Source organism: Balaenoptera acutorostrata, chromosome 11 (assembly GCF_949987535.1).
Source record: "Balaenoptera acutorostrata chromosome 11, mBalAcu1.1, whole genome shotgun sequence".
Lineage (NCBI taxonomy): Eukaryota > Metazoa > Chordata > Mammalia > Artiodactyla > Balaenopteridae > Balaenoptera > Balaenoptera acutorostrata.
The window spans coordinates 18470444-18487045 of NC_080074.1; the positions used below are offsets into that span (position 1 = coordinate 18470444).

Sequence of the window (16602 nt, forward strand, 5' to 3'; positions counted from 1 at the left end):
AAATTTATGAAGACTCTTACTGAACATACAAGAAATTTCAAGATTTAATAAATCCATGCAGTGATCTACAAGTAGCTATATGGGTAAACACCACAATTAATAGCTCATAAGTAAATAAACTCTTAACAGATTAGGTTAACTGACAGTGAAACAGGGTTGCCAATTCAAACATAGGGAGTGACAGGCATTCTCCAAGTCAGTAGCTCTGTGCTATCAACCTAGCTGGAGTTAGCATGCTTTCCAATCAGTGATACGTTAAAATGCCAGCTGTTTTATAGAACATTGTCATTTCAGAGACTCTCTCAGAAAATGTAATAATCCCTTTAATGTGACACTACAACTTGCTCCAAAAGGAGCAAATAAGGAAAAATTCATTCCAAGCTGGCTTATTTCTAGATTCAAAAACAACTAGCAGAAATTCAGTGATCTTTGCACTTGAAATACCTGTGATTCTCCAAACCTAAAAGGAGAAAAAATGTTCAAAACTAAAATGCAATTTGAATATAATTTATTATATACTAAAGAGGAACAGATTAAACAGTTTTACATTTTTACCTTGCTTTAAGACTAATAAACTTCCTCTACCTTAAGCTACTTTTAGTGATAAGTGAATTATACTTATCCCTGGAACTAACCTTTTTAAGCCATCTTCTTTATAAATGAGACACTGTTTCCAGAAGCTCAAAACAAATGTGCACTTCAGTTATTTATTTCTGTCTTGAATATATAACAGCAGAGGTACATGCTTATAATTCACATTACTTGTTACTTAGGCTATCACACATGACAAAGTGAGCTAACTAGAAGAGTCTTTAAGGTTTTTAGAAAAGGAATAGCTTTAAATTTGTTTTCATTTTAAAGTTGTAAAAACTCTCTTCAACAACTTTTATAAAACAACTGGCTCCAAATGAAATAACAGATACCACTCTGGCTGATGCATTGCAGAACAGATTTAAGAGATAAAAATTCATTTTAATAATTCTTCTCTGAGAAGAGTCTAAGAACACTGGGACTTAACATTCTGGAAAGGTGAAAGCTGATGAAGGTAAATACACAATCAAAAGCCATAAAATCATGACTGAAAGAAAACTAAAACTATAGACTAATCTTGAAGATTCTAAAAGGTAAATTTTAGGTCAAATAAAAACTCTTGCTCATAACAATAAAGTTAAAATGACTGAGAATTTAAAAATAAATTTAAAGATATACACAAACACATGTATTCATCTAAGTGAAACAATCTTAGTATACTATTTGTGAGGCACATTCCTAGCATTTATTTATTTATTTATTTATTTATTTTAAATGGACATTTTCTTTTTTTTTAAATTTATTTATTTAATTTATTTATTTTTGGATGCGGTGGGTCTTCGTTGCTGCGCACAGGCTTTCTCTGGTTGTGGCGAGCGGGGGCTACTCTTCGTTGCGGTGTGCGGGCTTCTCATCGCGGTGGCTTCTCTTGTTGCGGAGCACGGGCTCTAGGCACGCGGGCTTCTGTAGTTGTGGCTCGTGGGCTCTAGAGCGCAGGGTCAGTAGTTGTGGCGCACAGGCTTAGTTGCTCTGTGGCATGTGGGATCTTCCCAGACCAGGGCTCGAACCCGTGTCCCCTGCATTGGCAGGCGGATTCTTAACCACTGCGCCACCAGGGAAGCCCACATTCCTAGCATTTAAATTTGGTACCAGGCAGACTTATTCTGGCCTTCCACCAAAAAACCCAATGTCAGAGACTGTTGGGATACCCTACAGGTATGCCTGACTCAGTATTGCAATATTCTGTTATTCTCCTATTAAGTGGCTAGCAAGAAAGCCATTCAAGTTTTATGTTTTATAACACGTCCTTTTACTCTTTAAACCATTAATGTAATTTCAATATATACACATATGTATGTATACACCCATATTTCTGATTATGAAAGTAACATTTTATTACAGAAAAATCCTGAAAGCATAAAGAGGAAAGTGAAAATTATCTCTGGCCCCACAACCTGAAGAAAGTCATCTAGCATCGTAGTGTAGACGTGTGAGGACTCACGTGAGAGTGTGAATGTACGCACTGTGTGTGTTTTTAATAAAATTGGGAATGCAGTATACATATTATTTTTTGTCCACAGTTTTCCACTTAACATTATACTGTGAACAGTTTTCTCTTTAACCCTTCATTTTTCAATCTATGTCAAATAATTACTAGAGGATGCCCAAGAGTCTTTTCCTGAATTTATGTTGAAGGTGCTCAGCATTTAAAGCATATTTAACCATCTGTAAACATATATCATCTCCAGGTAATATACTTACAGAAAATGGCATCACTGCAGCATGTGCCTCTACACGGCTGATCTTAGTTGCAGGTAATGCACATGTTTCATCAACTAAAAATTAAACAATTCATCAGATAAGACTTACATAATCACTTATCAAACAGATATATTAAAATATAATTTATAAATATACAAAAAATCACAATAATTGGAAATATGGACCCTCTAACTTGAACTAATTCACAAAGTTCATTTTTCAAGGATTTGATGACTAGCTGGAACTTCAGAGAATGTTCACCAAACATGAAACACAATTCCTATTGCAAAAGAATAAAATAAGAATTTACAAAATCAGAAATCAATCAAGCTGGGAGAATTGTTACTCCATAGCCTAGAACTAATCTTTTCTAAGGAAAAAAAAATTTCGCTGAATAAGTTTATGGTAGGAAAGATACATTCTGATTGTATTACAGTGTGTGCTAATTTAACTATTTTATGTAAGGTAGCAGAGAATATATTATATAATGATTTTAACTGAAATGCCTTATCTTTTTATATTTGATTCAATCCAAGATGAAATGCAATTCCCATCTAAAACAAATACGTTTGATGAATTTATATACAAAAATGGTTCAAAATACAGTATGTGAAACACATTTCAAACCTTCAGATTTGGTACTGAATGTTGTTAGTGAAGTTTCATCTTTAACAACTGCCCCATTTGTACTGGATGATTCAGTTTTAATGGTCTGCTGGGTTACCATAGTTTGTGCGTTGGAAACAGTACTGGATACAGAAGTTTCAGGGATTACTGTTCTTAAGTCCAGGCAACTACTTAGAACACCTATATTTGCTGAAGTGTGAGGACCTAAAATTAAAGGGAAAAGATTAATTAGTAACATAACACTTGCAAATAACTGCTGTATCTTGTAGTTCTTGTCACCCAATTCTTGGCATTTTCAATTTTAAAATCATAAACGTGAGCACCACGAAAGTCAGTCATATGACTTAACCATTAGGCATAAAATATCTAGAAAAATAAAGTGCATTATATCCATAACAGATTGCCAACTTCTCAGCTCCTTCTTCCATTCTAAACACTGAATCATTGTTCTTGAACTCTACTCAGTCATAGATCAAATGGCCTTTCCTCCCATTTTGGGAAAAGAAAAAGAGGTGATCAGGCATGAATGCCACCAATTTTCTGCCTTCTCTTGTCCTAAACTAGAAATGTATTTATGATTGTGCCCAGCCCCTCTGTCCTTTCTTCCATTTCAGATGATGACTTCTCTCCTAAGGAAGTTTAGTCTATTCTCTTGTGCTCTTGGTCCCATTCCTTTCGCATATTTTGGGACCCTCTTTTATCAATCATTCCTTTCTTTTTGGGGTTTTCAAATTCTTCTTCAGTAGTTTTGGGCCTCAGTCTATAAACATTATAAACAAGTATTCTCCAGTTACCATCTCCCCTTGCTAATTTCCTTTAGAGCAGTCTCTAATTCCTTGACCTCCCCAAATTTGATCCAGCACACAACTCTAATGAAATGGCTCTGACAAATGTCAAGGGATACTTATTTCTAAGGGATACTTATCTACTTTCATTTACTTGACTTCTCTGCAATGTAAACCATCCTGACCACATACTCTTTTTTGAAACTGTTTCTGTCTATGACTTGTATTCACTCATACATACATCATAAATGCATAGTCATAAACAGTGATGCCCACTACGCAGGTAAAAAATATGATACCAATCTTTTTTCCTAACCTTCTTGGAATGCCTTTTCAATCTCTTTAGCTGGCTTCTCTTCTTCAAATGACTCTTTAAATGCAGGTGTTTCTAAGCCTTTTCTTTTCTCCCCTTGTATATTTTCCTGGTGTTTTAGCTACCATTCACGAATAATACATCTCTCAAATACATGTCCCAGGTGCAGTGCCAGGTCCTGAGAATCCATCAGTAAACAAGTCAGACAAGGTCCCTGCTCTTGTGGAGCTTACATTTTAGATACTCTTAATTTCTAAATTTATACTTCCAGCCAAGAACTGCCTCGTAGACTCCAGACCTAAGTATCCAACTACCTATTAGAAATCTTTACCAATATGTTCCTCAAGTGCCTCAAAAACAGTAAGTTCAAGGTTGAACCTATCTTATCCCCAAATCTGTTCTGGCTCCTGTATTTCCTATCTTGATGAAGAGTATCATCAACAACTGAATGTCCAACCCAGAAAACTGGGAGTCATGTTCGACTCATTTTTATTTCTCATATCTAACCAGTTTCCAAGTCTAATAGGTGCTACTTTCTAAAGGTCTCTGAACTGATGTATTCTCTCCTCTCCATCCCACCTACTGCTTTAGTCTCTATGCATCTCTTGAAGTCCTAAAAGAACGTCCTAACAAGTCTCCCAACCATTTCGTATTATAACTCTTCCTGATGGTGAGGCTAGAATGTCCTTTCCAAAATAAAAAACAAAAACTAATCGCAGGGCTTCCCTGGTGACGCAGTGGTTTAGAAACCGCCTGTCAATGCAAGGGACACGGGTTCGAGCTCTGGTCTGGGAAGATCCCACATGCCATGGAGCAACTAAGCCCGTGCACCACAACTACTGAGCCTGTGCTCTAGAGCCCGCGAGCCACAACTACTGAGCCTGTGTGGCACAACTACTGAAGCCTGTGCGCCTAGAGCCCATGCCCTGCAACAAGAGAAGCCACCACAATGAGAAGCCCGCGCACTGCAATGAAAAGTAGCTCCCGCTCGCCGCAACTAGAGAATGCCCACGTGCAGCAACGAAGACCCAATGCAGTCAAAAATAAATTAATTAAATTAATTAATTTAAAAAACCCAACTAATCGTGTCACTCTTTCACTTTTGAAACTTACAAAAAAAAAAAAAAAAAAGAAAGAAACATATCAGCTACTCCAACCTACAGAGAAAAAGCCCAATCTCCTCTTGTTAACCTGAAATTGGGTAACCATTCATTCACACATTTGAATATCTACTATGTGCCAGATACTGTCATTGTACAACCACTCTTGTTTCTCCATTTGACTAATATTAATTTTATCCGAACTGCCTTACAAGTAGGATTCAGAGTACATTAAGACTCTCAAATCTCAAAGTTCATATTTGTTTTCAAGAGTATAAACTTCTTTATATGACAGACATAGAAAATCACTATAAAAAAGAAATTTAAACTGACGTCCAAGACCAAGCTTTTATAAATTTGACCAAATGATTCCCTTACATCAGAAAATCAACAAAAGTGCTCTCCTCTTCCACAAATAATAAAATTAGAAAAACTATAGGAAATTATTTTCCTTGAATATTTTTATCTACCATGGACTCATAAAGAAAAATAGAAATAAAAAGAATATTCATCTTGTTATTCACTGAAGAGGATTAGCTTTTTATTAACGGTCATAAGTTTTTCAAATTAAAAATAAAACCACATATTCCTATGTCAGGGATATATCAGAATGAGATTTATAAAGTAATTTTAGACAATGAAATCAGAGGCAACACTTAATATATCTCAAATGGTATCAGAATAGTCAAATTAAATACTTTAAAATATAAGGATCACCAAATTACAAGCTGTACCATGAATTCAACAGGCTAATCAACAGTTTCATAAATGAACTACCTTTCTGAGGATAATCCAGTTACTTGGTAAACAAATATTTATTTATTTATTAAGTGACTACTATTTACCAGGCATGAATCTGGGTGCTGGAGAACTTTATGTGAACAAGATAGGCAAAATCCTGGCCCAAAGTAAATTACTGCAGATAGTTATAAGTGCTAGGACAACAGGGTAATGGAACAGTGATACTGAACACACTGGCCAATCTCAAATGGTACACAAGAGCTTGCCTCATTTAAATTCTGTAGTTAATAACTAATCTTTACTATTCAGGTAAGTTCTTGCTTAGTATCTTGACATCATTCTAATTAGGGTCAATATATATATTATATTTTGAAAATGGATCCAAACCATATAACATTTACTTTTTCAAAGACTCTAAAATTTTCTACCATTATTATAAAAAGCTTAAGCTTTATTTAGAATGCCATCTTTATACCTTCATTTTTCCTTAGCATATCCACCACACAACTGTTATGATTAGAAGCGTTAGTTGCCAAAGATGAATGTAAAGTGGCATTAGAATCAGTTGATGCTTTGAGTTCTGGTTTGTTTTTCAGTGAAGTTCCTTTCATAGCTGTATGTTCAGATTTTGCACTGTTCATTGTATCACTGATCTACAAGAAATAAAATAATTTATTGTAGCAAGTAATGTTCAATTAAATAGAAATACATGTAAAAAACAAGCAAAATAATTTGCAACTTAAATATTTTGAAAATAAATTTTCCAAAATACAAAACAGTTTAAATTATATTCTTAATTTGTACAGGATTATTCTTTAAATTTTATAATAGTTTAAGAAAACAATTTCTTTCCACTTAATATTCATTCTCAAAAGACCAGTTCTGAAGGGAAAAGGAACAGTACATTCTGAGGGAAAAAAAAAAATCTACATTTTTACAAGCAGTAGTTAGTATTCAAGTAAATACATATGTAACATAGGTGACAACACCCAAGATACTGAATTTAACATTCAAATTTTCTTAACAAGATCAGACAAGTACACTAAAGATTTTACGACTCCTAAGAGAAAAATCTCAGTTATATGAAACCTTCAAGCATATGAATTATTCTATATGACTGAGTTTTCCATATAGGCTTCAAGATTTAATACATACATGTCAATATTCTTCACCATTAAACATTCTAGATAGGAATCTTCCTAATTACATTTCTGTTTGTCTTCTTAAAGACACTATAACAAACACATTTAAACCTTTTGATAATTCAAATCATCAATGTGAACATCAGTTATTATATAGCAATAATTATAGGTCTACTGAACCATAAAAGTGATCTGGCTTCATTCAAATACCCCAGTATCGTTGCCTCTTTTTCGTTACATGTTTTTTGTTACTTTTCTGTCTCCACCTTTAATGTCAATTATAACTATATTATCAATTATAATTTCTCATAGCTCTAAGGATACTTGTCCATAATATGCCCTCTACTTCCCTTCTAATTGATGGTGATTGTGCTACTGTTAATAAATGATGACGATGACAGCCACAGCCATTAAGGAGCATTATACTATGTGATAGGCCTTGTGCTACATAGTTATAAAGTCTGTATCTCATTTAATCTTCATAAGAATGCTATAAATTGGATAATATCACCCCTGGCTTACAGATGGAAAAAAATGAGACTCAGAGATCTTAAATAACACACCTAGGGTCAGGCAGCCAGCAAGTAGCAGAGCTAGAATTTGACCCTAAGTTTATTTCACTACCAAGTCTCCATGTTATACTATCTGGGAAGCACAGTAAAGCGAAGTGCGAAAAATGAGGTATGCCTTTATAAAGCAGAAAAAGCTAAAGCTAAGAGCCTGTAGGTGGAAAGTAACTGAGAGGTGAACCGTTTTTGCTGAAGAGCCCAGAAAGCCTTGGAAATTGGGGGCATCAGGTTCTTTGGAGGCTGAAGTGCAGAGTGCAGAACACCAGAGGACCATCATATGGAAGGCTATATAAAAAGTGTCTGTAGCCCCAGCTCTGCTCTTCCAGCATACAAAGACAGACAGATTCCTCACCTCCATTTGAACTGAAGAAGGGAGATAGGTAGAAAGATTAAAATGGGAGGCTCTGGACCGTGGTACAGAGTCTCTCTGGTGAGGATGGAGGAGGGGCACCAATACTGAAAATGGGGATTAAGTGAAAGTCTGCATACTGAACAGAGAGACACTGCCCTCTCTGCATTAAGCTCCCAGAATACTGATAGCCAGGCTTAGAGCCCTTAAGCAAGAGGTTGGAGAAGTCTCAGGGGAAACCCACTGGTCCACAAGAAAAGATACTGATATTTGTGGATCCTCACTCAAAAACTCTCATAAAGGTCTACTAATCAAGCATGCCCATATGCATAGAGCTGCTATGGTCTGAATGTCTGTGTCCACCACAAATTTATATGTTGAAAGCTAACCCCCAAGGTGATGCTATTAGGAAGTAGCTTTGGACTGTGATTAGTGCCTTATAAAAGTGGCCCAAGAGTTTTGCTGGTTTTTTTTTAAACAGATTGTGTTAGATTGTTTTCACAAAAACTTGAACAATTCACAAGTGGATCAGCAGTGCATGAGCACCCCCTTTTCCTGATGGTGAACGCCAACACTGTGTGGCTGACGGGGTCTTGGTGCTCCAGCTGGGTGTCAGGCCTGAGCCTCTGAGGTGGGGGAGTCGAGTTCAGGACACTGGACCACCAGAGACTTCCTGGCCCCATGTAATATCAAACAGCGAGAGATCTCACAGAGATCTCCGTCTCAACGCTAAGACCCAGCTCCACTCAATGACCGGCAAGCTCCAGTGGTGGACACCCCATGCCAAACAACTAGCAAGACAGGAACACAACCACACCCATTAGCAGAGAGGCTGCCTAATATACTAAGTTCACAGACACCCCAAAACACACCACCGGATGCGGTCCTGCCCAGCAGAAAGACAAGATCCAGCCTCATCCACCAGAACACAGGCACCAGGTCCCCTCCACCAGGAAGCCTACACAACCCACTGAACCAACCTTAGCCACTGGGGGCACACACCAAAAACAATGGGAACTACAAACCTGTAGCCTGCGAAAAGGAGACCCCAAACACAGTAAGTTAAGCAAAATGAGAAGACAGAGAAATACGCAGCAGATGAAGGAGCAAGATAAAAACCCACCTGACCAAACAAATGAAGAGGAAATAGGCCATCTACCTGAAAAAGAATTCAGAGTAATGATAATAAAGATGATCCAAAATCTTGGAAGCAGAATGGAGAAAATACAAGAAACGTTTAACAAGGACCTAGAAGAACTAAAGAGCAAACAAACAATGATGAACAACACAATAAGTGAAATTAAAAATTCCCTAGAAGGAATCAATAGCAGAATAACTGAGGCAGAAGAACAGATAAGTGACCTGGAAGATAAAATAGTGGAAATAACTACTGCAGAGCAGAATAAAGAAAAAGGAATGAAAAGAATTGAGGACAGTCTCAGAGACCTCTGGGACAACATTAAACACACCAACATTCGAATTATAGGGGTCCCAGAAGAAGAAGAGAAAAAGAAAGGGACTGAGAAAATATTTGAAGAGATTATAGTTGAAAACTTCCCTAATAAGAGAAAGGAAATAGTCAATCAAGTACAAGAAGTGCAGAGAGTCCCATACAGGATAAATCCAAGGAGAAACACGCCAAGACACCTATTAATCAAACTATCAAAAATTAAATACAAAGAAAAAAGATTAAAAGAAGAAAGGGAAAAACAACAAATAACATACAAGGGAATCCCCATAAGGTTAACAGCTGATCTTTCAGCAGAAACTCTGCAAGCCAGAAGGGAGAGGCAGGACATATTTCAAGTGATGAAAGGGAAAAACCTACAACCAAGATTACTCTACCCAGCAAGGATCTCATTCAGATTTGACAGAGAAATTAAAACCTTTACAGACAAGCAAAAGCTAAAAGAATTCAGCACCAGCAAACCAGCTTTACAGCAAATGCTAAAGGAACTTCTCTAGGCAGGAAACACAAGAGAAGGAAAAGACCTACAATAACAAACCCCAAAAAATTAAGAAAATGGGAATAGGAACATACATATCGATAATTACCTTAAATGTAAATGGATTAAATGCTCCAACCAAAAGACATAGACTGGCTGAATGGATACAAAAACAAGACCCGTATACGTGCTGTCTACAAGAGACCCACTTCAGACCTACGGACACATACAGACTGAAAGTGAGGGGATGGAAAAAGATATTCCATGCAAATGGAAATCAAAAGAAAGCTGGAGTAGCAATACTCATATCAGATAAAATAGACTTTAAAATAAAGACTATTACAAGAGACAAAGAAGGACACTACATAATGATCAAGGGATCAATCCAAGAAGAAGATATAATAATTGTAAATATTTACGCACCCAACATAGGAGCACCTCAATACACAAGGCAAATGCTAACAGCCATAAAAGGGGAAATCGACAGTAACACAATCATAGTAGGGGACTTTAACACCCCACTTTCACCAATGGACAGATCAACCAAAACGAAAATAAATAAGGAAACACAAGCTTTAAATGATACATTAAACAAGATGGACTTAACTGATATTTATAGGATATTCCATCCAGAAACAACAGAATAAACTTTCTTCTCAAGCGCTCATGGAACATTCTCCAGGATAGATCATATCTTGGGTCACAAATCAAGCCTTGGTAAATTTAAGAAAATTGAAATCATATCAAGTATCTTTTCTGACCACAACACTATGAGACTAGATATCAATTACAGGAAAAAAAAAACTGTAAAAAATACAAACACATGGAGGCTAAACAATACGTGACTAAATAACCGAGAGATCACTGGAGAACTCAAAGAGGAAATCAAAATATACCTAGAAACAAATGACAATGAAAACATGATGACCCAAAACCTATGGGATTCAGCAAAAGCAGTTCTAAGAGGGAAGTTTATAGCAATACAATCCTACTTCAAGAAACAAGAAAAATCTCAAATAAACAATGTAACCTTACACCTAAAGCAATTAGAGAAAGAAGAACAAAAAAACCCCAAAGTTAGCAGAAGGAAAGAAATCATAAAGATCAGATCAGAAACAAATGAAAAAGAAATGAAGGAAATGATAGCAAAGATCAATAAAACTAAAAGCTGGGTCTTTGAGAAGATAAACAAAATTGATAAACCATTAGCCAAAATCATCAAGAAAAAAAGGGAGAAGACTCAAATCAACAGAATTAGAAATGAAAAAGGAGAAGTAACAACTGACACTGCAGAAAACAAAGGATCATGAGAGATTACTACAAGCAACTATATGCGAATAAAATGGACAACCTGGAAGAAATGGACAAATTCTTAGAAGAGCCCAACCTTCCGAGACTGAACCAGGAAGAAATAGAAAATATAAACAGACCAATCACAAGCACTGAAATTGAAACTGTGATTAAAAATCTTCCAACAAACAAAAACCCAGGACCAGATGGATTCACAGGCGAATTCTATCAAACATTTACAGAAGAGCTAACACTTATCCTTCTCAAACTCTTCCAAAATATAGCAGAGGGAGGAACACTCCCAAACTCATTCTACGAGGCCACCACCACCCTGATACCAAAACCAGACAAAGATGTTACAAAATAATAAAACTACAGGCCAATATCACTGATGAACACAGATGCAAAAATCCTCAACAAAATACTAGCAAACAGAATCCAACAGCACATTAAAAGGATCATACACCATGATCAGGTGGGGTTTATCCCAGGAATGCAAGGATTCTTCAATATACGCAAATCAATCAACGTGATACACCATACTAACAAACTGAAAGATAAAAACCATATGATAATCTCAACTGATACAGAAAAAGATTTCGACAAAATTCAACACCCAGTTATGATAAAAACTCTCCGGGAAGTATGCATAGAGGGAACTTACCTCAACATAATAAAGGCCATATGTGACAAACCCACAGCCAACATCATTCTCAATGGTGAAAAACTGAAACCATTTCCACTGAGATAAGGAAGAAGACAAGGTTGTCCACTCTCACCACTACTATTCAATATAGTTTTGGAAGTTTTAGCCACAGCAATCGGAGACGAAAAAGAAATAAAAGGAATCCAAATCGGAAAAGAAGAAGTAAAACTGTCACTGTTTGCAGATGACATGATACTATACATAGAGAATCCTAAAGATGCTACCAGAAAACTACTAGAGCTAATCAATGAATTTGGTAAAGTAGCAGGATACAAAATTAATGCACAGAAATCTCTTGCATTCCTATACCCTAATGATGAAAAATCTGAAAGAGAAATTAAGGAAACACTCCCATTTACCACTGCAACAAAAAGAATAAAATACCTAGGAATAAACCTACCTAAAGAGACAAAAGACCTGTATGCAGACAACTACAAGACACTGATGAAAGAAATCAAAGATGATACAAACAGATGGAAAGATATACCATGTTCTTGGATTGGAAGAATCAACACTGTGAAAATGACTATACTACCCAAAGCAATCTACAGATTCAATGCAATCCCTATCAAACTACCAATGGCATTTTCCACAGAACTAGAACAAAAAATTTCACAATTTGTATGGAAACACAAAAAACTCCGAATAGCCAAGGCAATCTTGAAAAAGAGAAACAGAGCTGGAGGAATCAGGCTCCCTGACTTTAGACTATACTACAAAGCTACAGTAATCAAGACAGTATGGTACTGGCACAAAAACAGAAATATAGATCAATGGAACAGGATAGAAAGCCCAGAGATAAACCCATGCACATATGGTCACCTTATCTTTGATAAAGAAGGCAAGAATATACAATGGAGAAAAGACAGCCTCTTCAATAAGTGGTGCTGGAAAAACTGGACAGCTACATGTAAAAGAATGAAATTAGAATACTCCCTAACACCATACACAAAAATAAACTCAAAATGGATTCAAGACCTAAATGTAAGACCAGACACTATAAAACTCTTAGAGGAAAACATAGGAAGAACACTCTTTGACATAAATCACAGCAAGATCCTTTTTGACCCACCTCCTAGAGAAATGGAAACAAAAACAAAAATAAACAAATGGGACCTAATGAAACTTAAAATCTTTTGCACAGCAAAGGAAACCATAAATAAGACGGAAAGATAACCCTCAGAATGGGAGATAATATTTGCCAACTAAGCAACTGACAAAGGATTAATCTCCAAAATATACAAGCAGCTCATGTAGCTCAACATCAAAAAAACAAACAACCCAATCCAAAAATGGGCAGAAGACCTAAACAGACATTTCTCCAAAGAAAATATACAGATTGCCAACAAACACATGAAAGGATGCTCAACATCACTAATCATTAGAGCAATGCAGATCAAAACTACAATGAGGTATCACCTCACACCGGTCAGAATGGCCATCATCAAAAAATATACAAACAATAAATGCTGGAGAGGGTGTGGAGAAAAGGGAACCCTCTTGCACTGTTGGTGGTAATATAAATTGATACAGCCACTATGGAGAACAGTATGGAGGTTCCTTAAAAAACTAAAAATAGAACTACCATATGACCCAGCAATCCCACTACTGGGTATATACCCTGAGAAAACTATAATTCAAAAACAGTCAAAATGTTCATTGCAGCACTATTTACAACAGCCAGGACATGGAAGCAACCTAAGTGTCCATTGACAGATGAATGGATAAAGAAGAGGTGGCACATATATACAATGGGATATTACTCAGCCATAAAAAGAAACAAAATTGAGTTATTTGTAGTGAGGTGGATGGAGTTAGAGTCTGTCATACAGAGTGAAGTAAGTCAGAAAGAGAAAAACAAATATTGTATGCTAACACATAAATACGGAATCTAAAAAAAAAAAAGGTTCTGAAGAATCTAGGGGCAGGACTGGAATAAAGACGCAGACATAGAGAATGGACTTGAGGACACGGGGAGGGGGAAGGGTAAGCTGAGACGAAGTGAGAGTGGAATTGACATATATACACTACCAAATGTAAAACAGATAGCTAGTGGGAAGCAGCCGCATAGCACAGGGAGATCAGCTCGGTGCTTTGTGACAACCTAGAGGGGTGGGATAGGGACAGTGGGAGGGAGACACAAGAGGGAGGGGATATGGGGATATATGTATATGTATAGCTGATTCACTTTGTTATACAGCAGCAACTAACACAACAATGTAAAGCAATTATACTCCAATAAAGTATAATTAAAAAAAAAAAATTGGCCCAAGAAAGATCCATTGTCCCTTCCACCATGTGAGGATACAATGAGAAGTCAGCAGTCTGCAACCCTAAATAGGTTCCTCACCAGAACTCTACCATGCAGGCACCCTGATCTCAGACTTCCAGCCTCCAGAAATGCAGGAAATAAATTTCTATTGTTTATAAGCCACCTAGGCTATGGTGTTTTGTTATAGCAGGCCAAATGGGCTAAGATATCTTCCAAGCTCATTTTTAATGCCTCACTTAAACATGAAAGGATAGCCAAGCATCACCAGACATTTGATAACAGCCTCTAACATGGAAGTCCAAGACCAAAACAAATTTTTTTAAAAGGAGCTTGAAAAAAAGAAATAATGCTGAGAGCAGAATATAACTCTATTTTTTTTAAAAAAGCATAATTCTTGAAGAGATAAGGGAAAATATTACATTCATGAAGCAAAAATAAAATGTCATAAAAGAAATAAAGAATAAGAGGAGGCTTTTAGAGATTAAGTATGTGGTTGAATATATTTAAAAATTGCATAGAAGATTTGTAATATAAATGAAGAAACTTTTCAGAAAGCAGAACAGAGGAAAGATAGAAAATAAAAAGTAAAATCAGAGGATTAGTTCAGGAGGACCATCATTCAATTAATAGGAGTTTCCAAAGAAGAGAAAGAGAATGTGGAAGGAGGAAATAATCAGTAATGAAAACCATGAGTTTCCAGTTTCCATGACACGGCCCACTGACTGCACAGCACAGTGAATGAAGCAAAGACACACACTCTAAGGTACATCACTATTGAAATTTCAGAGACCTGGGGATTAAAACAAAAAAATTAGGTCACATATAAACGATCAGGAATCCAAGTGGCAAAAGACTTCTTAACAGCAACACTGAATGCTAAAAGACAGTAGGAGAATGCCTTTCCATTTCTAAGGAAAACATTTCCAATATAGAATTCTATAACACAGCCAAGCTACCAATCAAATATGAACAGATGAAGGCATTTTCACATACGTAAGATCTCAAAAAGTTTACCTTTCATAAACCCTTTCTCAGGAAACTACTGGAGAACACCAAGAAAGAGAATGAAATGAGACCAAGAAACATGGACTCTAACACAGAAAAGAGGTAAAAGAAACTTCCAATATGAAACAAATGGAAGTTCTAATCTGATAGCTGAGTAGCAGACTTAGAGAAGAATTAGTACAGACTAGGGCATCAAGACAGAGGCCCGGGCTTCCCTGGTGGCGCAGTGGTTAAGAATCCGCCTGCCAATGCAGGAGACACAGGTTCAAGCCCTGGTCCGGGAAGATCCCACATGCCGCGGAGCAACTAAGCCCATGCGCCACAACTACTGAGCCTGCGCTCTAGAGCCCACAAGCCACAACTACTGAGCCCACGCGCCGCATCTACTGAAGCCCGTGCGCTCTAGAGCCCGTGCTCTGCAACAAGAGAAGCCACCACAGCGAGAAGCCTGCGCACCGCAACGAAGAGTAGCCTCCACTCGCTGCAACTAGAAAAAGCCCACACACAGCAACAAAGACCCAACACAGCCAAAACTAATAAATAAATAAATATTAAAAAAAAAAAAAAAAGACAGAGGCCCTGGGAGGAATGGTTCTGGGGGCAGGGGGTGGTGAAGAAAGAAAAAAGAGACTACCTTATATGTTTGAATATTTTGAGAGGAGTTTTATTATTTTATTGGAGAATCTGAGTATTAATTAATGATAGGCAAGAAGAAAACTAAGCAAATGAAAAAGTGAGGCAGTTAACAATGCCAAGAAAAACAAAAAATTACATGAAGAAGGAACAATGCTCACAGCACACTACATGGCTCGCCTATGAATATGTCATAATCACAATGTAAATATCAAATAATGATTCAACTAAAAATACTTAAAGGATGTGGGAAGAGGAAGGGGAGGAAATGGCAATATTTTAAGAGATCATAAAATCTTCATCTTCCATTACTGAAGACAATTGACCTAAAACTAGAAAGTCAAGAAGTGGCAGCACAAGGATTTTATTTAAAAGCACAAAGGTAGATACCAGAAGAGAGCTAAAATATTTGAAAGTAGTTGTTTCTAGAGGCAGGATCAAGAGCAAGTAGGAGCAGAGCAGGAAACTATTGTTCTTCATTATAAACCTTGTAGTACCACCTAAATTTTAAAAAAAAAACAACAAAAACCAAACATATATATATATACACACATATATATACATATATATGTGTGTATATATATATGTGTGTATGTGTGTGTTTGTGTGTTTGTATTAGCCTCTGATACTATGTGTATTGAGACTTCAATCTCTTGGCCAGGGGTTCTTAATTCAGGCTACTGTCACAATGATATACGGAGCTTTCCTTAAAAACAGAGTTACCTGGGCATCATTTTAAGATTCTGCTTCACTAGATCTGGGGAAAGGCATGGGAATCTGTGCTTGTTTGTTTTTTAATCTCAGAGGTGATTGTGATGTGCAGCCATAGTGG

At 36.6% G+C, this 16602-nt stretch overlaps 1 protein-coding gene across 1 annotated transcript in view; it reads right to left on the minus strand.

Annotated features, from left to right (window-relative positions):
• HCFC2 (host cell factor C2) overlaps positions 1–16602 on the minus strand; it is a 44503-nt gene that overhangs the window by 6116 nt on the left and 21785 nt on the right. The window contains exons 10-12 of the mRNA XM_057557304.1: positions 6334–6511; positions 2920–3123; positions 2293–2366 (exon numbers count right to left, since the gene is read on the minus strand). Coding sequence (XP_057413287.1) covers positions 2293–2366; positions 2920–3123; positions 6334–6511 — 456 coding nt within the window. The remainder of the gene's footprint in view (positions 1–2292; positions 2367–2919; positions 3124–6333; positions 6512–16602) is intronic.